This window comes from Harpia harpyja, chromosome 1 (assembly GCF_026419915.1).
Source record: "Harpia harpyja isolate bHarHar1 chromosome 1, bHarHar1 primary haplotype, whole genome shotgun sequence".
In the NCBI taxonomy this organism is placed as follows: Eukaryota; Metazoa; Chordata; class Aves; order Accipitriformes; family Accipitridae; genus Harpia; species Harpia harpyja.
Window position 1 is genome coordinate 87,834,807 of NC_068940.1, and position 19,368 is coordinate 87,854,174.

Sequence of the window (19,368 nt, forward strand, 5' to 3'; positions counted from 1 at the left end):
CTCTTGGCACTCAGGCTGTTTCTTCCACTTCTTTTGTGTGTAAAGTCCCAACTCGTCTCATTTTCACACCTCTGAAATTTGCTAACTTTTCCTTAACCTAACTAACACTAATTTGTATGGAAGAGTTACCTTTGTCTGCTAAACTACTGTTATTTTTATCCACTTCTCTCTCTGTTGACTATCATATACAGGTTTTTATATTATTTTATGCTAACTACTATTCCTGTGCTACTAGAAGAGTTAGAATTAAGTTGACTAGTCTCTTCCCCTAATGAAAATAGTGAATTTTTAAATAGTTCATGGTCACCACTCCTGAAACCAAGTATGGCGGGATATAAGGAGTTTTGACTTCTGTGAGAAAAACACTTCAAGTTCTAATATGGAAGCTAATGGAAGAAAAGAACAAAAAAACATAAGTAGGTGCTTAGTTTCTAAAGAGAGCAGTTAGGCCCTACAACAGCAGTTCTCCCAGTTTATAAGCCAAATATATAACCAAGTTACTCCTAATGAAATGAATTAGTTTTTGTAGTCCTAACTGAATTCTTAGTCATAAAAGGTAGGATAGTACTGAAACAGGTTAGTTCAATTATCCATAGTTCCTCACTTTGTAATGTTTTTATGCATTGCTATACACAGGGCAGTTCTACTGCTTTTGCTGCTATTTTGCACTTTATCTTACCTTCTCTTCCAATGGACTGAAATAAATCAACTTTACTGCTTACAACAGCAGACAACTGGGAATTTTTTCTTTTCCAACAATGATCTATTAGAAAATACACAAATTTGACCAACCCAATCTTTATGACTTCAGGACAATTTGTCAGATAAATTCAGTTACGGAAAAAACTTCATTAATGGATTAGCAAAAACAATGGTTGTGCAATAGGCGCACTTTATCCAATAGGCCCTCTTGGCAGAACATTAATTTAGTGAGGAACAAGGTATCATATTTCTTCCCTTTCATGTCTGAGGTGAATTTAACTTGTAGTTCCTGACTCCTTCCTCGACTGCCAGAAAATGGTATGTTCCCAGAAATGACTTGTTGTATATCTTTTATCAAATATTTGAATGTTCATGAGACTATATTACAGAACCCAGATACCACCTCCCCATTGTATCCTAAATTGTTGGGCTAGATAATAATCTTCTCAACTGCACCTCTCTTTCCTTATTTCAAGTGTTTATAAAAATTGAAAGAACAGAAACTGAGAACAAAGCATTTCAGAAGACCTCCAAGCTCAGGACAAAAGTTCAGGACACCTCTGTGGAGACAGGCAGCCCACATTATCACACCTGATTCTAGGGTACTTTGTAGGATGAATGTTAATGTACTTTGTGGAAGCATAGTTTTCTTCCCTTCATATAAACATCCAACCCACTGCATTACCATGGAGAAATCGGGTCTTCCACCAATTTTGTGACTCTCACTCTTCATTTCCTCTGCTCTCATTACAAGGGAAATAAATAAAACAAGGAATTAAATCAAGTAATTTTTAAATTAGTCAATCAAGATTTTTTTAATGGAAAGTTTTTGCACTATATGAAATTTTCTTTTTCTTTACTTTTTATGTTTCACTGAAATGTAATGCAGAATGGCAGTCCCAGTCAGGTTTGTTTAATGGTCAGTTTAGTGGTCATACAAAACAGTCACTTGTACAGCTGTAGTTCATCTTCCCATAACAAATATTTTTTGACATAGAATTACTTGCAGATTAAACAGAGCCTGGGAAGCTTCCTGGGCATTGGAAAATGATTGTCTGTGCCATTAAATAGTTATGATGTTCCCTGATGTGATTTCAGTCCATGCCCAGGAGCACCGTCCAGAACAGTTCCCAGGCATGGTTTAGGAGTTGGACTGTTCCAGGGATTATTCGCAGTTGGCAGTTTATGTGCAGACTCCTTCTTTTCAAGGTTGAGAGAGTTTGCTTGTTCAGGCATAGGCCCTTCTGTGCCAGCAGTCTTCAGTGCCAAGGAACATTTCTGGGCATGTTTATCTTACTAGTATAGAAACAGCCAGAATGATCACAATAGTCTTAACTGCTTTCCAGAAGTGCTAACCTCTTATGGTTGTACTCCTCAATATCACTTGAGCATCACTGAAATCATATTTGTCTTGTTGCCTCCTAGACATCACTCTTTAAGGAGGGGCCATAAATGAAAAGTCTCTTTTCGTTAGCATAATATTTTAAATTTTACATATTGCTATACACATACTCCTGTGTAATGTTACCAGAAATTTTTATTTAGACAAATCTGAAATCCACATGTCTCTTCATAAAAATTGGATAATCTGAGATTAAGACCTGCTAAGGCAAACTGTTCAATTTCTCAACACAGTCTACTGATTCTCTATAGCATATATATTTTATCAATCTTTCCAGGCACCTAAACAGTAGGGACTGTAACATTTCCCTGTAGGAGGTATTCCCAATTTCAGAGAAAATAACGAAGTTTTCTCAGTATTCTTCCTAAATATCAAGGCTTTTTTGCACACCATTACATCTTTAGTTCCCCCTCTATTCAGATCTATTAACTCTTCCGACATCTGCATTATCATATAGCATTGATGAAACCACTTGCTTCCCACCACAACAAATATTAATATGTACAATTAATGAAGAAATTGATGAGCCCCAACTGTTCTGTAATTCTTCGGTAATCTGTTTTGCAGACTGTTCTTGCTGAATGTTGACTTCAGAATTTGACTCACTTCTAGATAAAAAATGAGATGCAAGTAGAATACTAATTTGGGAAACAACTTTCTGAACTTTAAGTTCCTTTGAACATAACCAGTTACAGGATGATTCATGTCCTTCCTTTCTTTTACTCCCTAGGTGAAGAATTCACTGAGCCTTTACAGCAGGTGTTTTTCTTAACCCTATTTCATCCATACTTTCCACAAATGCAGTGGTATGAATATGCAGTTTCAAAACTGTATGTTCTTCGTGCAGAATGCTCTCCTGTTTTGTTGGTATACCTTTGTAAGCATATAAACATTGGTTGATGTAGAGTCAGTTTAGCACATTATGCCTCATTCTCCTGTCATAGCTCCTGCTTCCTTTAACTTCTTTTTTTAGTTGTGAATGAGATATAACAGGACCACTAACCTAGCCTAACCAAAACATCTCTGCACTTCTCTTTCTAGCAGCTCAGATGCTGATGCCCACTAGTACTTGAAACAGCCATGTTATGTATTGCACAATTGCTGGGGGTTCAAATGTGATAACAGAAATGTGAATAGCCCTATTTCATACTATCTTTAACCACCAGGCCACTTTCATCCTGTCCCAAGGACTCTTCTACTTGTTAATGTTATCAGTGGGGTTTTTTTATAAAGGAGCATAATCCCAGTAAAAGTATATGAATAAAAAAGGGAGCTTGGCCAATGTGTGAATGAGAGCTGTGCCTTGGCGCATGCTACCTGAGACTTGATGCTTTTCAATATCATTCCCAGTTCTACTATTCATATGTCTGGGAGTACTATGGGAAACAGAGGAGCTGTGAATTAGTGTATGCCTGCCTGGTTTTCAGAAAATCTGGGATTAGCTCTAGGTTCTGTTACAGAATTCTGTTATCTCAGTTGATCATTTCATGTCTCCTATGCTCTATTTCCTCATCTCTAAAGTGGAAAAGGAAATATTTTCTCCAAAGGTGACCTTCATATTTTTGTTTTAAAAACAAGAGATAAAGCAATGGGTATGTGAGGCTAGCTGTACTTCTGAGGTTGTCAGTGTAAAGCATTATAAAGCAGCTCTCAAAATACAACTGGCCACTCACTTTTATTTATTTAACCAGAAGGAAATGTAACATGCAGTATTGGGAAAAAAAAGTGTAAGATCACAGGAGCATCCACCCTAAAATTGAAGAGATCATTTTGGATATTCAAAGATAGAAAATAGTTCAGACAAGCATGTAAAGGTAAGAAAGGGGGATTGATTGTGCTAGTTAGGATCACTAACCAGAGTGTAAAGTACACCCAGTAGTGCTTTGGAGTTCTTTGCCTTGAACCCTGAGTAATTACTTGTGTGCAAAACAGGTAGCAATGCCAACAGATCAGAATTGTCTGCTAACTTCTGTTGCTATTAGCTCTTTATACCCACTTTGTCCAGGTATAAACACACAAAGTCAAAGACAGTGGAGAATGTAACCTGGTTTCAGAGACTAATTTCAGTGTGGCTCCTTCCCAGAGAACACATTTGATTATTATTTTCTGCTGATTTTGTTGGAAAGTCTGATGCCATAATCTCATAAATCTGACTCTAGGGCCTTCCTCTTACACTTTCTTTTTCGTTCTAGTTATTCAAAGCAGAGCCTTTAGCAAAAGCTTCTTTTTTATTCTTTATCTGCTTTTCAGTATGTTTCCTTTGTTGTTGTAACTGACATTAAGATTATAGAAAATATCCTCCTATTCTTCTGTAATCAGAACTCTGCCAAGTCTCACTTTAACTAGGATTTTTTCCTTTCTTTCTAGTTGAATTGGAAATAAAACTTACTTCTTTTAGCCCACTTTTATTCTTAGGCTCTTCCAACAGCAAGAATTCCCCATGGGAATCCTTATTTCCTACTGCCTATTCACATGTTGTGTCAGAGTTGCAAATATCAAGTCTTACATGTGTTCAATCTTTTACTGTAAAATAACAGCTTTTTTTTTTTTTTTTAACATCTTTTCACTTCTCTGGTTACATGATGTTGCAGGAGTACTTTACAGAACATATAGCTATATTTTTCCAAACTTTCTGTCCCATAAAATTGTAGAACCATCACCAGGCTGAAGATTACCAGCTGAAATTTGTGCCACTCTCTGATCCTCCTTATCATCACCTGAATTTTGTACATTTTGAGAGGCATGCAATGTTAAGACAATGATGGAATTCAGTGCTGCAGACACAGATATGCTGCATCAAGTATTAACTATGCCTTAGTAATTATATTTGAATTTTTCATAAATGTTAAAATAGTACAGGCTGTTTGTAGTGCTGTATGTTTAACATCCTTGTATTAAGCAAGTCATTTTAGCTATTCTTACCTTATAAGAGCAAGGTGGGAGCAAATCCTCTTCTAACTATTCAAATTGTCATCCTATTCTGAAGTACAGTTTAATTAAGCAATATGTTTAAGTAAAGGATAAATACAGACAACACATTTATGCTTGAATTCAGATATACGATTGGGTGTATTGAACTAGATGATAAGCACAAATACCATTCAAATATCTTACAAATTTATACCACAGTCACTCACAGCGACACTTCACATGAACTTCATAAGCACTTCGAGCTGTGATAAAGTTCTGCATTTGTGACAAGGGAAAGTGGAAAATAACAATGGGAGGAAAATACAGTCTTTTCCCAGACAGCACAGTGGGACAAGAAAGTGATATTCAAAAGATGGAGGAACCAAAATGGAGCCTGTTCTGCGGTAAGGGGAAGCAAAACCAAACCGAGCACAAAGAGCTTTTTTTCCTCCTGACAGAAAGCGGACAGAAACAAAGTTCAAGGCTTCCGGTATTTTTATTTTTTTAAACATATTTTTATATATATATGTATTTATTTTTATATTTTACTTCCTGTCTCCCTCAGCTTGGAAAGAAATTCCACTTTAAAATATTCTAATTCTCCTTTTAGTAATTCAAACAACCTAGTGAGTGCCTTAATCTTTTCCTAATGTGATGCGCCCTCCTTAGTGTTTGAAGGCAGGAAAGAGTTCGGTCTGTTCAATTTTCTATTTAATTTTCCAGGTTAACCTTTTATTTATAGGAGTCAATAAACATTTTAACTGAGCTGAATAATTACATGGTATTTAAGAAATCATTTCAGATTTCTGGAATGCCCTTCAATTCCCAGAAATCCATTCTTTATATGCTGTTACAGATATACTGGCAAAAAAACCTAGGGAACAGTTGGTTTAAAGAACACATGTTGTGCATTTTAATGCTCTTGAATGTTTTATACCAGTTCAACCTGGTGAAAAGATTTTTCCATCCATACTTTGTCCCTTTCCTTCCCATTAATTTTCCGTTACGTTTTTAGCTTTTATAGGTTAAACCTTGATGAATTTTCTGTATACAGGGTATCTGATTTATTATTATTATTAATCCTCATTGAACTCTCTTAAAAGAGAAGAAGCAAAGCATTTCAGCTCATGCACTGACTGGATGTTTCTTGTCATTTGAATATTCTCTGTGAAGTAGAGATAAATAGCATCTGGTAGACCTTACGACATCTCGATCTCCTTTCTGGCTATGTACAGTTCACAGAAAGGATTCTGACATCTTTCTTGTTACCCAGACTCAGCTGCATTAGTTATGCCAAATCATCATTGCTATGCATGCAGAGACTTTAATTCTCCCTTTGCTCCCTGAACCAGTACTCCCAAGTTCCACACAAATCCTGGAATTCCTTACATTTCATGAATGTCCCTATTCTCATTTCCTAGAACATCTTTGTTATTGCTTTCCTAGGAGCTGATTTCGGTCATCACTTGAAAATGAAGTTGTTATAAAATGGCCATGTTGACAGAAGGTATAAATGGCATAGCTAATCAAATCTGCTCCAATGATTTAATGGCAACAGGGAATTATCACCATGCTACTAAATGAAAGTCTTAAAAGTGCAGACGGTAAAGTGCGTGGTGCACTGAAATGACAGTTCCCAGAATTCTAACTCAACGATGCAGCAATGATAGTAGCTGCTATGGCTGACATCTCATTGACATATGTCTCAAAGGAAGTTCACAAACAGGTTTGCTGGAGCCTATCTCGTTCCTGATAAAGCTGCTTTCTGATAATATTGTTTGGACTCACCATTGCATCAGTAGAAAATGTTAAACAAACAGTGTCTGGGGTTTAATGTATTATTCTTTAAGATACAGTCATCTGAAGAGAGGCTCACATGTTTGAAAGAGCCATTCCAAATCCTTGCATGTTGCATTCAACTTTTGGTGGTTCGTTAATTCCTGGGAAAAAATCAGCCCCAGCAATGTTACTTGCCACCGTATTTCAGTAGTTTGTCAGAAAAGACTTAAGAACTGTAAGTGAGTGCACCTGGGATAAGTTTTTATTCATTTAACATTTGGAGCCTTAAGTTTGACACCATTTAGATACAAGATAAAATCTAAGATAAAAGGTCATTAATCCCTACTAGGTCTAAGTACGTGTTACGGAAGCATGCACAATCAAATCCAACAGCTGTTAAAAGTCAGATTTATTCTTCAGTAAAAAGTTAGTTAGAACTCCAATAATATTAGTAAACTACAGGCTCAATGATGTAAGGGGAATTAGTACTACACAGCCAACTTAAGACTCCTTAAAATTTAAAAGTGATGACTCAAAATGCGCATATGGTCATTTAATCTCTGTTGGCCAAGAAGGTCACCTCAGTGTACCTGGCACGTCTTGATTTGTCTGTTCAATTTTCAACCTGCGGCCTCAAGCATTTGGGGTTTTTTTTCTCTTCTCCCTGCCTGGAGAAGTTTCATTTCCTGCTGGGGCGAGTGTACTGCCACAGTACAGTTGGATTTGAATTAGCATGGTTATGTACCTGCAGTAATTGCCTCTATTGCAGGAATTATGGAGTGACTTGATGTCATGTCTAAACATTGGGCTTGATTTTCGGATGTACAGAATATCCTCGAACCCATTAGATTTAGCCAGAGCAGTATGACTAAAATGTAATGTGTACATCTGAAAATTAGTCCAGTTCTCCTTCAAGATGGGCACAGAAGTTGCTAATGAAGCTCTTCAAACTTTAGGGGAATGTAGGGGAGACCGAGATTTCAAAAAAATATCTTCTATTCATACCTGGAATGTCATGTCATCATTTCTTTCTGCTTAGTACCACAAAGATAGGGAGGCAGCACCGAGCTCCCAGCATAGCACTGATTCACTCACCCTTCAGCAAGAAAAAACTCTTTACAGTGACGTTTATTCCCATGCATTGGGAAGGAGGTCTCTGCATTCCTCTACAATGCATTTCTGTTTTAGGTATCTTTTTTGTTCACTGCAACAGGTTTCTTAAAAAGTCAGTTGCTATAGAGTGAGTGATAATTGATACCTGTTAGGGTTGGAGTATTTTTTTTTAGTAATATTGCAAATGGTGGAATATCGATCAGTGCAACTACCACAGGAGAATCAACATTTTCTCAAAATCTTTTGTCAAAGACATTGTAGTTTCTCCTCAGAATAATTATATGGAGAAGTTTATTATCTCAGGTGTGTTGTTAACATTGTTTACATCTTCTTGTAACATCCTCTCCTACTATAAAAGTGATTCCACTGTTCCATTCTTCCAAATGCACCTGTTTACCTCAGTTGAAGTAAGGTAGTACTTGGCATGTCTTGGCATCTTTCAGTTCACTGAGAACAAAAAATTACCCCATAAATAGAGCTAACCATAACAGTGGCCTTATTTGCTTGCCTAGTCTTAACTAAAAGACAGTGAGAAAGTTACTTGCTGTACAGTCAGGTAAGTTATGACTATGGGTGCCAAATGACATCATCCTGTCTCATAATGAAATACTACAGGAAATGAATGCAGAAAACAAACAAACAAACAAAAATTAAAAAAACGTAACTGGGGAGAATCTCTTTCAAAGTCGGACATCATGGTTTAGTTATTTGCTTGCTGGTTTAATAATGCTTTCTGTTTGTAATGCTAACTGTTGTCTAGGAAACCCTAAGTTACTGTATAAACACTGGTGACACTCTTGTGAGGTGGGGATTGCCAAGGGAATCATTATATTAAAGTGTTACAAGTTGCTTTAAAATTGAAAATTTAAAAATTACAAAGGATATTGCAAGCAGGCTACCAACCTCACCTAATTTGATAAGAAATATGCATGCAACTTAAGTTTTCTACAGCTAATAAGGAAGTAGAAGCAGCTGTATAGTATTCTCTAATTGTCATGAAGGCTGTTCTGAGGAGCTGTTACCTAAATGTGTGAACATTGATCGCATCATTGTGTGTGTATCTTGATGTCTCAGATCACCTTGCCTGATAAAAGCAGTGACTGGTTCACTACAACCTCTGCAGGATTAAATTTTCCTGGCTAAGAAGTCTGGTAGAAATAATTAAACCAATTTACATCTATATGGCTGACATCAAACTTAAAAATGCTATGGCTCAGTGCAGTCTTAAGAATAATTATCCAGTGGAAGGAAAACATTCCTTTTTAAAAACTATAAATTAAAACCCAAAAACTAAAATAAAAACTCATTCATTGAAACACGTTTCACTGAAGTGGATTAAATGATTAACTCATATTGCAAGCAACTGCCTCTTGAATAAAAGCAATATCACATAAATCATATGGATTTTAAAATAAATCACATCATTTACTTATTCTCTCTGTCCTTCTCTTCTTTTCCCTTCTTTTCTTGTTCTTGTTTTCCTCCTATTTCCATCTGGACAACTTCTATCTATTTCATCATTTAAAGATGCTCCAGTGGATTTGACCGTCACCGGCAAGATTGGGTAGACAGTGGCTGCCCTGAAGAGGTATGTGAGTAGTTTACATCCTCAGCCCATCAGAGGCCATTTATATACTTATGATGCTTTTGATTAAATTCTTCAGATTATGAAGCATGGTTTCAAGGCCAAAGACATGCTATATTTATCTCTATCATTCAGTGGAAATGCTGTAAGGCATAATAAAGCAAAATAGGCTGAGCAATTTCACTCCCCATTTGAGGGAATAAAATGGACACAAAGTAAAAATTTTTATCTCTGAGAAAATACTTTAAATAAAAAATAAAAATACCAGAAAGCCTGCCCCAGAACAGTGTCCCTGCACTGGTTTTCTCTTAGATCTCTGACTCTTGCCAGAAAAGCGGAAGAAACTGTGACGTTCCTCATCTCAGAAAACCCTCTGCCAGAGTAGTCTCAAGTGAAAAACAGGCATTGCATTTTGATTATGAAATCTGGCCAAATCATTTAGTACAGAAGAAATTACATGCATAAATTCAAAGAGATTTAAAAAGACCCAAACCTACAAGGCATTTGGATTTCCTTTCATGGAGCGGCAGCGAAAGAACAAAAAAGATATCTGACTGTGGTAATGGTGGACTGTCAAACAGGGACTATAGGGCTCCTCTAAAAGAGTTATTTGGGCTACTCCTGGGCCAGAGCAGATACATATATAAGTATCTTACTGCTGGCTCCTTCTCAGTGTCCTCCCTTTAGAAGGTTTTTTGGTTTGGAGGTTGGGGTTTGGTTTTTTTTTTTCTTTTGAGGATTGTGGTAATAGGAACAAATTAATTTATGACACTTTTAATCTCCTGATGGCCATAAAAAAGCAGTTACTTTTCCATTTTGGCTGAAAGGGCTAAATTCTGTCATGAGTTTCAGCAACATAGCCCTTCTGAAATGTAATGTCAGGCGAAACTCGGGGCAAAACTTAGCCCCAAGTGTCTAGTTAGAAAAGCACATTCTGTTATATTCTCAGTAGAACCAAAGAGAAGCAATGATATAAATCCAGTCTGATGGAAGAAATTTTTTTCCTTATAACTGTAATTGCAAAATAACTGCATCCAACATACTGCCTTATTACATGGCCTTGAAACTTCAGCTTTGCAATTTGTAATCTGCTGATTTAAGAATGGAATTTCTGTGAGATTTATTGTCTGTGGAGGACGACCTCTTCAAGAACATAAAATAAAAGGTACTGGGAGTATGTGTTATTATAGTGCACTATCTCTGTATTGCTTTAATCCAGATTATAATTAGCTAGGACTCAGCTGTGCCTGTAGATGAAGTTATCCAAAAACTGCTCTCTGCAGGACAGTAGCATCCCATTGTTTCTCCCTTCTTGTTTCAACACGACTAGTGCTCCAAGGCTTAGTACATGATCTGAGAGGAAATTATTGATACACTAAGTGTATCTGAGAAACTAATAGCTTGATTTGCACAGTTTCAGGCTAGCTGATTACTGCTCACAGTCCAGCTTTCAGACTCTCTGGAGTAGAAGCAACAGCTTACTTAGCATCTTCCAGAATGATGTCTGAGCTGACTGCTGGAGTTCAATGAAGGATCAATAATTAGCACACAGAGGTTAATTTTCCATGCATTTGTTCAAGAGGATGAATAATGAGGATTCTCATAGTAATGTTTCCTTCTTTGTAATATAGATTTTGAGCTAAATTTTGATTAAATAGCATCAGTGAAATTAATAGTGGTTTTCAAGTTAAACATGCAGAAATTTAAAGAATAATTATACTGCAGGTATTGATACATTTTATAATGTAATATATTATTTCTGGTGAAACAAAAGACAATAAAATACTCATACATATTAAAAGAAAGACAACACCCACTGGGTTTTGACAGCCGGATCTCAATAAAATAAACAGGCTTTGCAGGATTCCACTTCTCATTAAAATCAACAGGGACAGCAGGAGTTACAAGCAGTTCCTATATTTGCTGCTAGTTAATTGGATGTATTTTCCTGCAAATCTGTGTAATACATAAAAGAAAATATTCATTACACCTGCAGAATTTTAAAAGTGTCCACAAATTAAAAAAAAAAAAACAAAAACTCAAGATTTGTATTGAAATATTTGCCCATGAAAATACAAGTTAAATTCTTGTATGATGGTGAAAATTATTTATGGTGTGCTAATATAACAATCATTTGTATGATTATTATAGTTTATAGTCTATATTTTAGGATACTTATATAATAATTGTTATAGACACATGATACATGAAATTTTAATGTTATATAGAATTAATAGGCATATAGTGAAAGTGTTGCTCTATAGTGTGATATATAAATATTTTATAGGCTGAATACATGCACAAATTTTACACATATATGCATATTCTTCTGTGATAACTGCATGTAAAGCCTAATTAAATGCTCCAGTTAACTACACATTACTCACTACGGAGAGCTACAATTTAATTCCCACATATCTTTTTTAACATGTGTTATGGCACCCAGACCAATGGCAGTGAGCATTCACAATAGAAGAGTGAAAATTTCTATGATAATCTCAGATGTTAAAATCTGATTGGGGGAAATAACATGTTTGACATTCAGGGATAACTTTGAAGCCTTGTCATTAACAATTGAGATTTGTAAGTTTTGCAGCTAACTGAAAAATGTGTGTTGCTGAATGCTGTGTAGAGTACTCCAAAGGAGGAAAAAAAAAAAAAAAGAAAAAGCTCTTGAAATTCCTTGATTTACAGTTTCCATTTTCATTCTTTTTATCCTGACAGCTTGCCCATTCTTAAATTCTCCATTTAGTGACAGTCTCTGCTGAGAATTAATTTTCTCTTTGTTTTTGTTGTTTCTCAACAGTCAAAAGATAAGATTTGTGAGAAGAATATAGACACAACTGAAACACCTCCATACTCCACCACCACCCTTCTGCCAACCACCACAAAGTTCAGAGTTTTAACGACCACCAGAGGATCCACCACTTCCCACCTGCCAACTAGCCTGCCAACAGAAGGTGAAGTGTATACACTGCATTATTCTGTAGGGCAAACAGGACATTTACAAGTCTAAAAAATGTATTTCCTTTAAGTATGTGTTCATGTTGACCTTTTCTCTTTGGGGCAGTGGAAAGAGTGGGGAATTGCAGTCAACGCAATATCTGCTGCTGCTTTTAAATTGCAACTTGCTCTCGCAACAGTAAGGTGCAAAGGGGAGAAGTGCTGGAGAAGAGGGTGGTGCTGGGGGTCCATGGCCAAGCCAGGCAGACTTCTGGAGAACTTGTGGTTACAATGAGTTTTTTGTGTTCCTTTAACCATCAGGCCATAGTCAAAAACCTGTTGAAATAGTAGAAGGAGAGGGTCCTGATAAAGTTAGTGAAGAAACTCCCATCACAGACTTAATGAATTTTTAATCCCTTTAGGTATTCTATTTAACCAGGTGAAAATTGGAGATAACCCAAATTAAAAACCTCTTTGAAATTTGCCTGTTTACTTTTTTTCAGTCAGTTGACACTGTTCTTTTCATGTAGTGCTCATTGTTGTGAAATAGTTTCTATAGGCTTCTGAACTAAATTAACTGGGTAAGCGATGGTGCATCAGTTCTCATCCTTGTTGCACTGGCTGCCTAAATCTTGCCTTTTTGTGGTTGAGGTATCCTGCTTGCCTGCTTCTGGAGAAAACTCAGACGGGTAGAAATGTTAACTCAGATTAATCAAATAGCATCTATAAGATGGGGAGGGAGGGAGGGCAGTTTTCTGTCAGAATTGTATGTTAACACAAGAAAAGGTACCAGGTACAGGCAGATTTTTTAAGTGGCTTGTGACAGGAAAATTTGAGCTGAAGGCATTTCAAGGTGGGAATCTACTGACGAGAAAGGCTGGTTTTGTATGCAGCAAGAGAAGTTTAGAAACTGTTGGTGCAGGATTTGGACTGCATTAGCAGCATTATTCCCTGGCATTTTGTTCGTTAAAGCTCACAACAAGAAGAGGAACATGGAAATAAATAGGGTTTAAAATTGGTAGACCTTTTCATGATTCTTAGAAGAGGAACTAAGTCATTGTTTCATTTTATTGTCATTTGTTGGTTCATATAGTCCTTAATATGATAGAATGCTCAAGCTATGTATGAACATGTAACACAAATGAATTATTTGTAAGTTTTATGAAACAGACTCTAGTACCCTTATTTACCAGTATTTGGAATCCTCCTTTACACTGTAACACTCTCATAAATGTTTTTTTAGTAGTGTCTTTGTTTCAGCTGGGATAGAGTTAGTTTTCTTCCTAGTAGCTGGTATAGCATTATGTTTTGGATTCAGTATGAGAAGAATGTTGATAACACACTGATGTTTTCAGTTGTTGCCAAGAAGTGTTTAGACTAAGTCAAGGATTTTTCAGCTTCTCATGCCCAGCCAGCAAGAAGGCTGGAGGGGCACAAGAAGTTGGGAGGTGACACAGGACACAGCCAGGGCAGCTGACCCAAACTGGCCAAAGGGGTATTCCATACCGTGTGACGTCATGCCCAGTATATAAACTGGGGGGAGTTGGCCTGTGGGGGGATCACTGCTCGGAAGCTGACTGGGCGTCAGTTGGTGAGTGGTGAGCAATTGCATTGTGCATCACTTGTTTTGTATATTCCAGTTCTTTTATTATTATTATTATTATCATTATTATTATTATCATTATTATTATTATTATCATCATCATTATTTTCTTCCTTTCTGTTCTATTAAACTGTCTTTATCTCAACTCACGAGTTTTACTTTTTTTTTTCCCCATTCTCTCCCCCATCCCACTGGGGCCACAGGGGGAGAGTGAGTGAGCAGCTGCGTGGTGCTTAGTTGCTGGCTGGGGTTAAACCACAACAAGTAGTAAGGAAGTAAAGCATTGCTCAGTAAAAGTAAGAAAACCACAATCTAATTCTTGTTGAGTTGAGTACCAAATCATTTTCTAATTGTGGAATTTCTTTGACGTTAAAAAGTCATTCCTAAAATGACTCATGACCTAGAAAAATGCATTTTCCTACAACTAACTTTGAATTTCTTTTACAGATGACACCAAGATAGCACTGCACCTAAAAGATAATGGAGGTAAGAGATTATTTTTTGTCTGTAAATAATGTCAGTACTTTGTCAAATTATACCCTACTGAAATTCATTAATCAAAATCAGGTTGTAGAAATAGCTTTTACCAGACTCCCAAGGGACTTCAGCCTTCCACATCTGTGTCGAAGAGCAGCAGGGCAAATAAGCTTAGCAACTGCTTAGTAAATTAAACATTTACAACTCTCTTTATAACTCTTTAATAAAACAGCAGCTTTAATTAACTTCCAAATGTGGACATATTAAGTAAATTTTTAACTGTATTATAATAATACAGTGTTACTTAACTGTATTAAGAGAGGATATGATGCTAGTTCTAAATAATAATATTGTGTTATAGATTCATTCATAGCAGTGAATTATTACATGACATTGTGTCAATAAACATATCCATTTTAGATCTGCGTCTCTGTACTAGCAGAGATCCTGTATTTCTCCATGCACATTCCTCATGCAATTTAATGAGATCACCTTGTCTATACTGATAAAGGCCTCTGTTAAATGATGCTCTGCAGGGGACTGCTTTTGTCATCTTCTTTGTGGGTTCAAGGACTGCGACCTGAGGTTTGTTCCTTCTCCCTTTGAAGTTGATGAGAATTTTGCTATTAGTTAGAATCAGACTGCGTCATTAGATGTAGGTTGTGTCTGTATTCACTGCCAATGTAGAGTTTGCTGAGGAGAAAGTTTTGAGTTGGTTTCTGTGGACTTCAGAATGCTCTATCTAAGCAGAGAATGATTTGCTAAGCAAATTGAAATACACTATATTTCCACTGATATAAAGGGGAATATTATTGGCTCTGATGGCCTTTCCTCCAGGCACGGAGCACCAAGCTTCAATCAGGGGCAGGGGAACCGGCTGCTAAGCGTTGCAGCAGGCTCAGGCAGGGCATGGGGTGAGTCTGGCGGCTCAGGGGCAGCAGCTGGGGTCAGCCCCAGTCTAGTGACAATCAGCTGAGTCTGCAGTGACGAGGCAGGCCCCGGGTCAAGGCAGGAAGCCAGGTCAGCAAGGCAAGGCTGGGACCGGCGAGGGAGCAGGCTAGGCACAGCAGCCAGCAGCACAGCAGCCGGTGGCACAGCTCAGGCAAGGAAGCAGCTCCCATCAGCAGTCCCAGAGAAGGTGAGGTGATGAACCAGGTCCATACAAGGAGTCTGGTCAGCAGCAGCAGGAGACGGGGCCAGAGATAAGTCTGCAACACAGCTCCAAGATCCATCCAAAGACACATGATGGCCCATAGACAGGACTGGAGGCAAGCTACCTTCAGCATAGATCCAAGGTTGGTCCAGGAGACAAGATTAGAGACGGGGCTGAATACAGGTTCACCTATAATATAGCTTAGGTTTGGGCTTGAGCTTACATGGAGTCCCCAGCCCCATGGGCAGAGGTCCCAGGTGCACCAGGTGAGGACAGCTGAGGCATAGTGGTCACTCAGCGCCCTCGCAGAGAATTATTCAAGTTTTGAAAAAACACAGTGTGCAGATGCCACTTAGCATTTTGGTCTGTTTTCCTGTCATTTGTTTTTCAGTAATATTCAGCCATTATTTTCTCCTTCCTTCAAATTAGAGATCTGCTCACTCCACAGGAGGCGGTTGCCATCCCCTTCCTTGCCGGTCGCTCCTCTGTCATTTTGCTGTCACTAGCCACAGCATAGCTGGTCACATGCTGTACTGGGCATTGAATTGTCCATTTGTTGGCAGTGTTGTTGTTTGACATGGCTTTGAGATATAAGTAATCCCTTGGAGTAAGGTCATCTATAAACTCAGGGTGGTACTTTTAGGCATTTCGTCTATGGGAATGTCCTTGAACCTTTCTTTCTCTTATTCTTCTTGAAATCAAATTGCTTTTTATATTTTTGTGAAAAGTGTTTCAGTGCTCTTAAAGGTCAATAGACAAGACAAATCAGTCAGCACTTCACCCTCTTGTTTCGTGTCTGCTCTGTGCATAAAGCGTGTTCCCAGCTGAGCTCTGCCCACACTCTGCCCTGTGAGCCATCGCTCTGTGGCAGGTGGCTGGCCAGGGACCAGGCAGCTCTCCATCGTGAGCACCTCATAAACAGCTCAAAATAGTATGCTGTTATATAAAAATAATGCAAAAGATGGGCTTAGGAAAAACATCCGAGTTTCTTTCAGTTTGGGAATTGCAACAGGACTATTTTTTCACTTGTCTGCTCTTTGCCCAAGAACTGAAAAGAAAAACCCTGTGAAAGCAAACAAAATGTTGAATACTAGACCAGGTGAGAGATGGCTGTGGCCTACTTGGTAGAGTACGGTGGTAAGGCTTGTGGCATCACTTACCCTAAATATAGAAAGTTCATTTCCACCAAGAAAGCTGCTGCATTTTAGGAGCACAAACCGATACCTGATGTGATTATTCATTTTCCTTAAGCTGTTTCTTTCGTTCTTGAAATTTAAAAAAAAGTAACTGACTTCAAACAACATGGAAGCAAAGCAACACACCAGGATTTCTCATTCACACAGTAAACGTAGCTTTTAATCTGAGAAGTTCTTTTTGATGAATCTTCAATTATGCATTGAATTTTCCAGTGACCCCTAGATTAGGCTCAGATAAAACCTCTGCAGCCGCAGGCGTGTTCTTTGATTCTCTGTGATTTGTCAGCCTTTCATAAAGAGTAGATTATTTCAGGTCACGAATACAGGGTCTTTACTTTCTCACACTAGATCCTTTAAAACTCTAATGAAAGGGAACCTTTTATAATGGAAAACCAAAGCTATATTGGATCAATGACGGCCTATATCTTGATGTGTCCTTGGATGATAGCAGTCAATATCTGGTTAGGTACAACAAAAGGATTCCATAGAAATTCTGCATCTCACCTCTGCCTGGAACATTTGAAACCAAATGTTATAAAGCAGCAACTAAATTTAAATTAAATGTCAGGTTCAGGTCAAACTGCTTTGACCTTTTAATTATATGGGAAAATCACTTGCAAGTTAGTCCTGTAATTCACCCACAATCTTTTGTGGCATGTTTTAACATACATTTCAAATTTGCTTGTTTCTGTTTCTTCTGCCTTCCCTCTTTCTTCACAGACGCATGACAGATGCCTATTACATACATGCCTAAACCATTTTAAAATACAGCTGGCACACCATCACAATTTTTGTTAAATCTTAATTCTCTTTAAAATAACAAGTATTTTGTAAGTTTTAAGATATGTCCAACACTATAAATGTATATTTTTGTTAGTAATTGCAGATTCTGTTGTTTTTTCATTTTTCTTATAACACAACATGGCTGACTAAACAGTTTAAAAGCCTAATTTTTCATAAAAATTGTGAGCAATTGGCTGTGGCTATACAATAACACAGTGTTTTCTTGTTGAGAACTCTGGTAGATGATTTAGATGATTGGCCAGCACATCTGGACATTTTATTTGACCTTTTTAGACACTTTGTTGTGATGATTTGATTGCTATGAGTCCCTCTCATTCCTTCAGCTTTATAACTCAAAAGAAGAACGTATGTGTGGTGGACAGTAAGTGTCAGAGAAACCGCTACACTTCTCATTCATCAAGATGTACAGAAATTGCTGTTGCAAAAAAGAAAAGCTATGCAAAAAACATCTACCTGAGGGAGAAAGCTGCTTTATTTACTTGTGAACAAGTCCACCCCAGCATATGTAGTGCTAGGAAATGTCTGCATCCTTCTGCTTTAACTATGGGGTGGACTTTTTAAAAAATTATCTAGATACAAATATTAGTGATGTACAGGATTAACATTAGTGCTATACAGAGCTTAATTTGAGCTTGAAAGATTAGGAAACTTGGTAAGAAATGTCCAAAATGTAGACCCAAGTTTTGGAAAAAAAGAATACTTTATATATACCTTATGTACAGTGATAAATTCAGCCAAGGCTATTTTTTTTAATAGTCCCCTGTGCCTGGAAACTAGCTCCCATTAGCCACCTGTCTTCTTAATTTCCCTTAAAAATTGCAGTTTGAGCATTTCCTACCACAGGAATTCTTGACAAATTATGGAGAAGACTCAGTCCTGTTCTTCTTGTGTACCCTGAACTCCAACTGCGACGTGTTGAACACCACTAGTTCATGCCTGCTAAAATCATCTAACTTATTTATTTCTAATATGTTAAGTTTCTAAATGATCAGAAAATGAGACCTATTTCAACAAACAGACAAGCCAGCCTTTTAGGGAGAACAAATATTTTTGACATAACAAAAGTTATTATGACCACACATTCCAAAACAGCTAACTCAGGTTAACAAGTCACTACAGATTCAGTGAGTCCTCTCCAATTTTAAAGTAAAACACATTAAATTAAACAATGCTAAACCTAACCTTTGTGGTGGTTTAAAAATGTTTTAAAGTAGACCTTGGATAGGATAAGATCCACAGGATATGGCTTTGGTTTATCATCAGATCTTGGCCTAGCCATCGGAAATGACCTTCCAGAGGCTTCATCTCATCTGGTGTTAGCCAGGAAGCCACAAGCTCTTCTTTTGGGCCTTTCTCATAGCCAGTGGCAAGCCATAGGCAAGAGGAAGTCATTAATGTCATCCTAAAAGAAGTGCCCAAAGTGGAATAAGTTACTATATAAGTGTGTCTATCAGCTACAGAGAAAAATCTAAATGACATGCTAAAAGTAGGCATCTTACTTGGAGGTACCCAAGGTTTCCTTACGTTAATTCTCTTCAGGGTATCCTAGCTAATGTGTTCTGTTTCCATTCCTGTCCAGAAACCCAGCAGGGCAAGAATCAGGCCTATTCTTCCACTCTTCTCTCATGAATAAGGGAGGATTTAAGATTTTTACCATTATTGCAAAAATCCTATTGAGATTAGGTTATGGATTATGTAATT

The 19,368-nt window shown here is 37.4% G+C and overlaps 1 protein-coding gene across 1 annotated transcript in view; it reads left to right on the forward strand.

Annotated features, from left to right (window-relative positions):
- Positions 1-19,368, forward strand: part of PLXDC2 (plexin domain containing 2) — a 283,574-nt gene that overhangs the window by 238,703 nt on the left and 25,503 nt on the right. Inside the window, exons 10-12 of the mRNA XM_052803968.1 lie at positions 9,434-9,494; positions 12,298-12,451; positions 14,485-14,523. Coding sequence (XP_052659928.1) covers positions 9,434-9,494; positions 12,298-12,451; positions 14,485-14,523 — 254 coding nt within the window. The remainder of the gene's footprint in view (positions 1-9,433; positions 9,495-12,297; positions 12,452-14,484; positions 14,524-19,368) is intronic.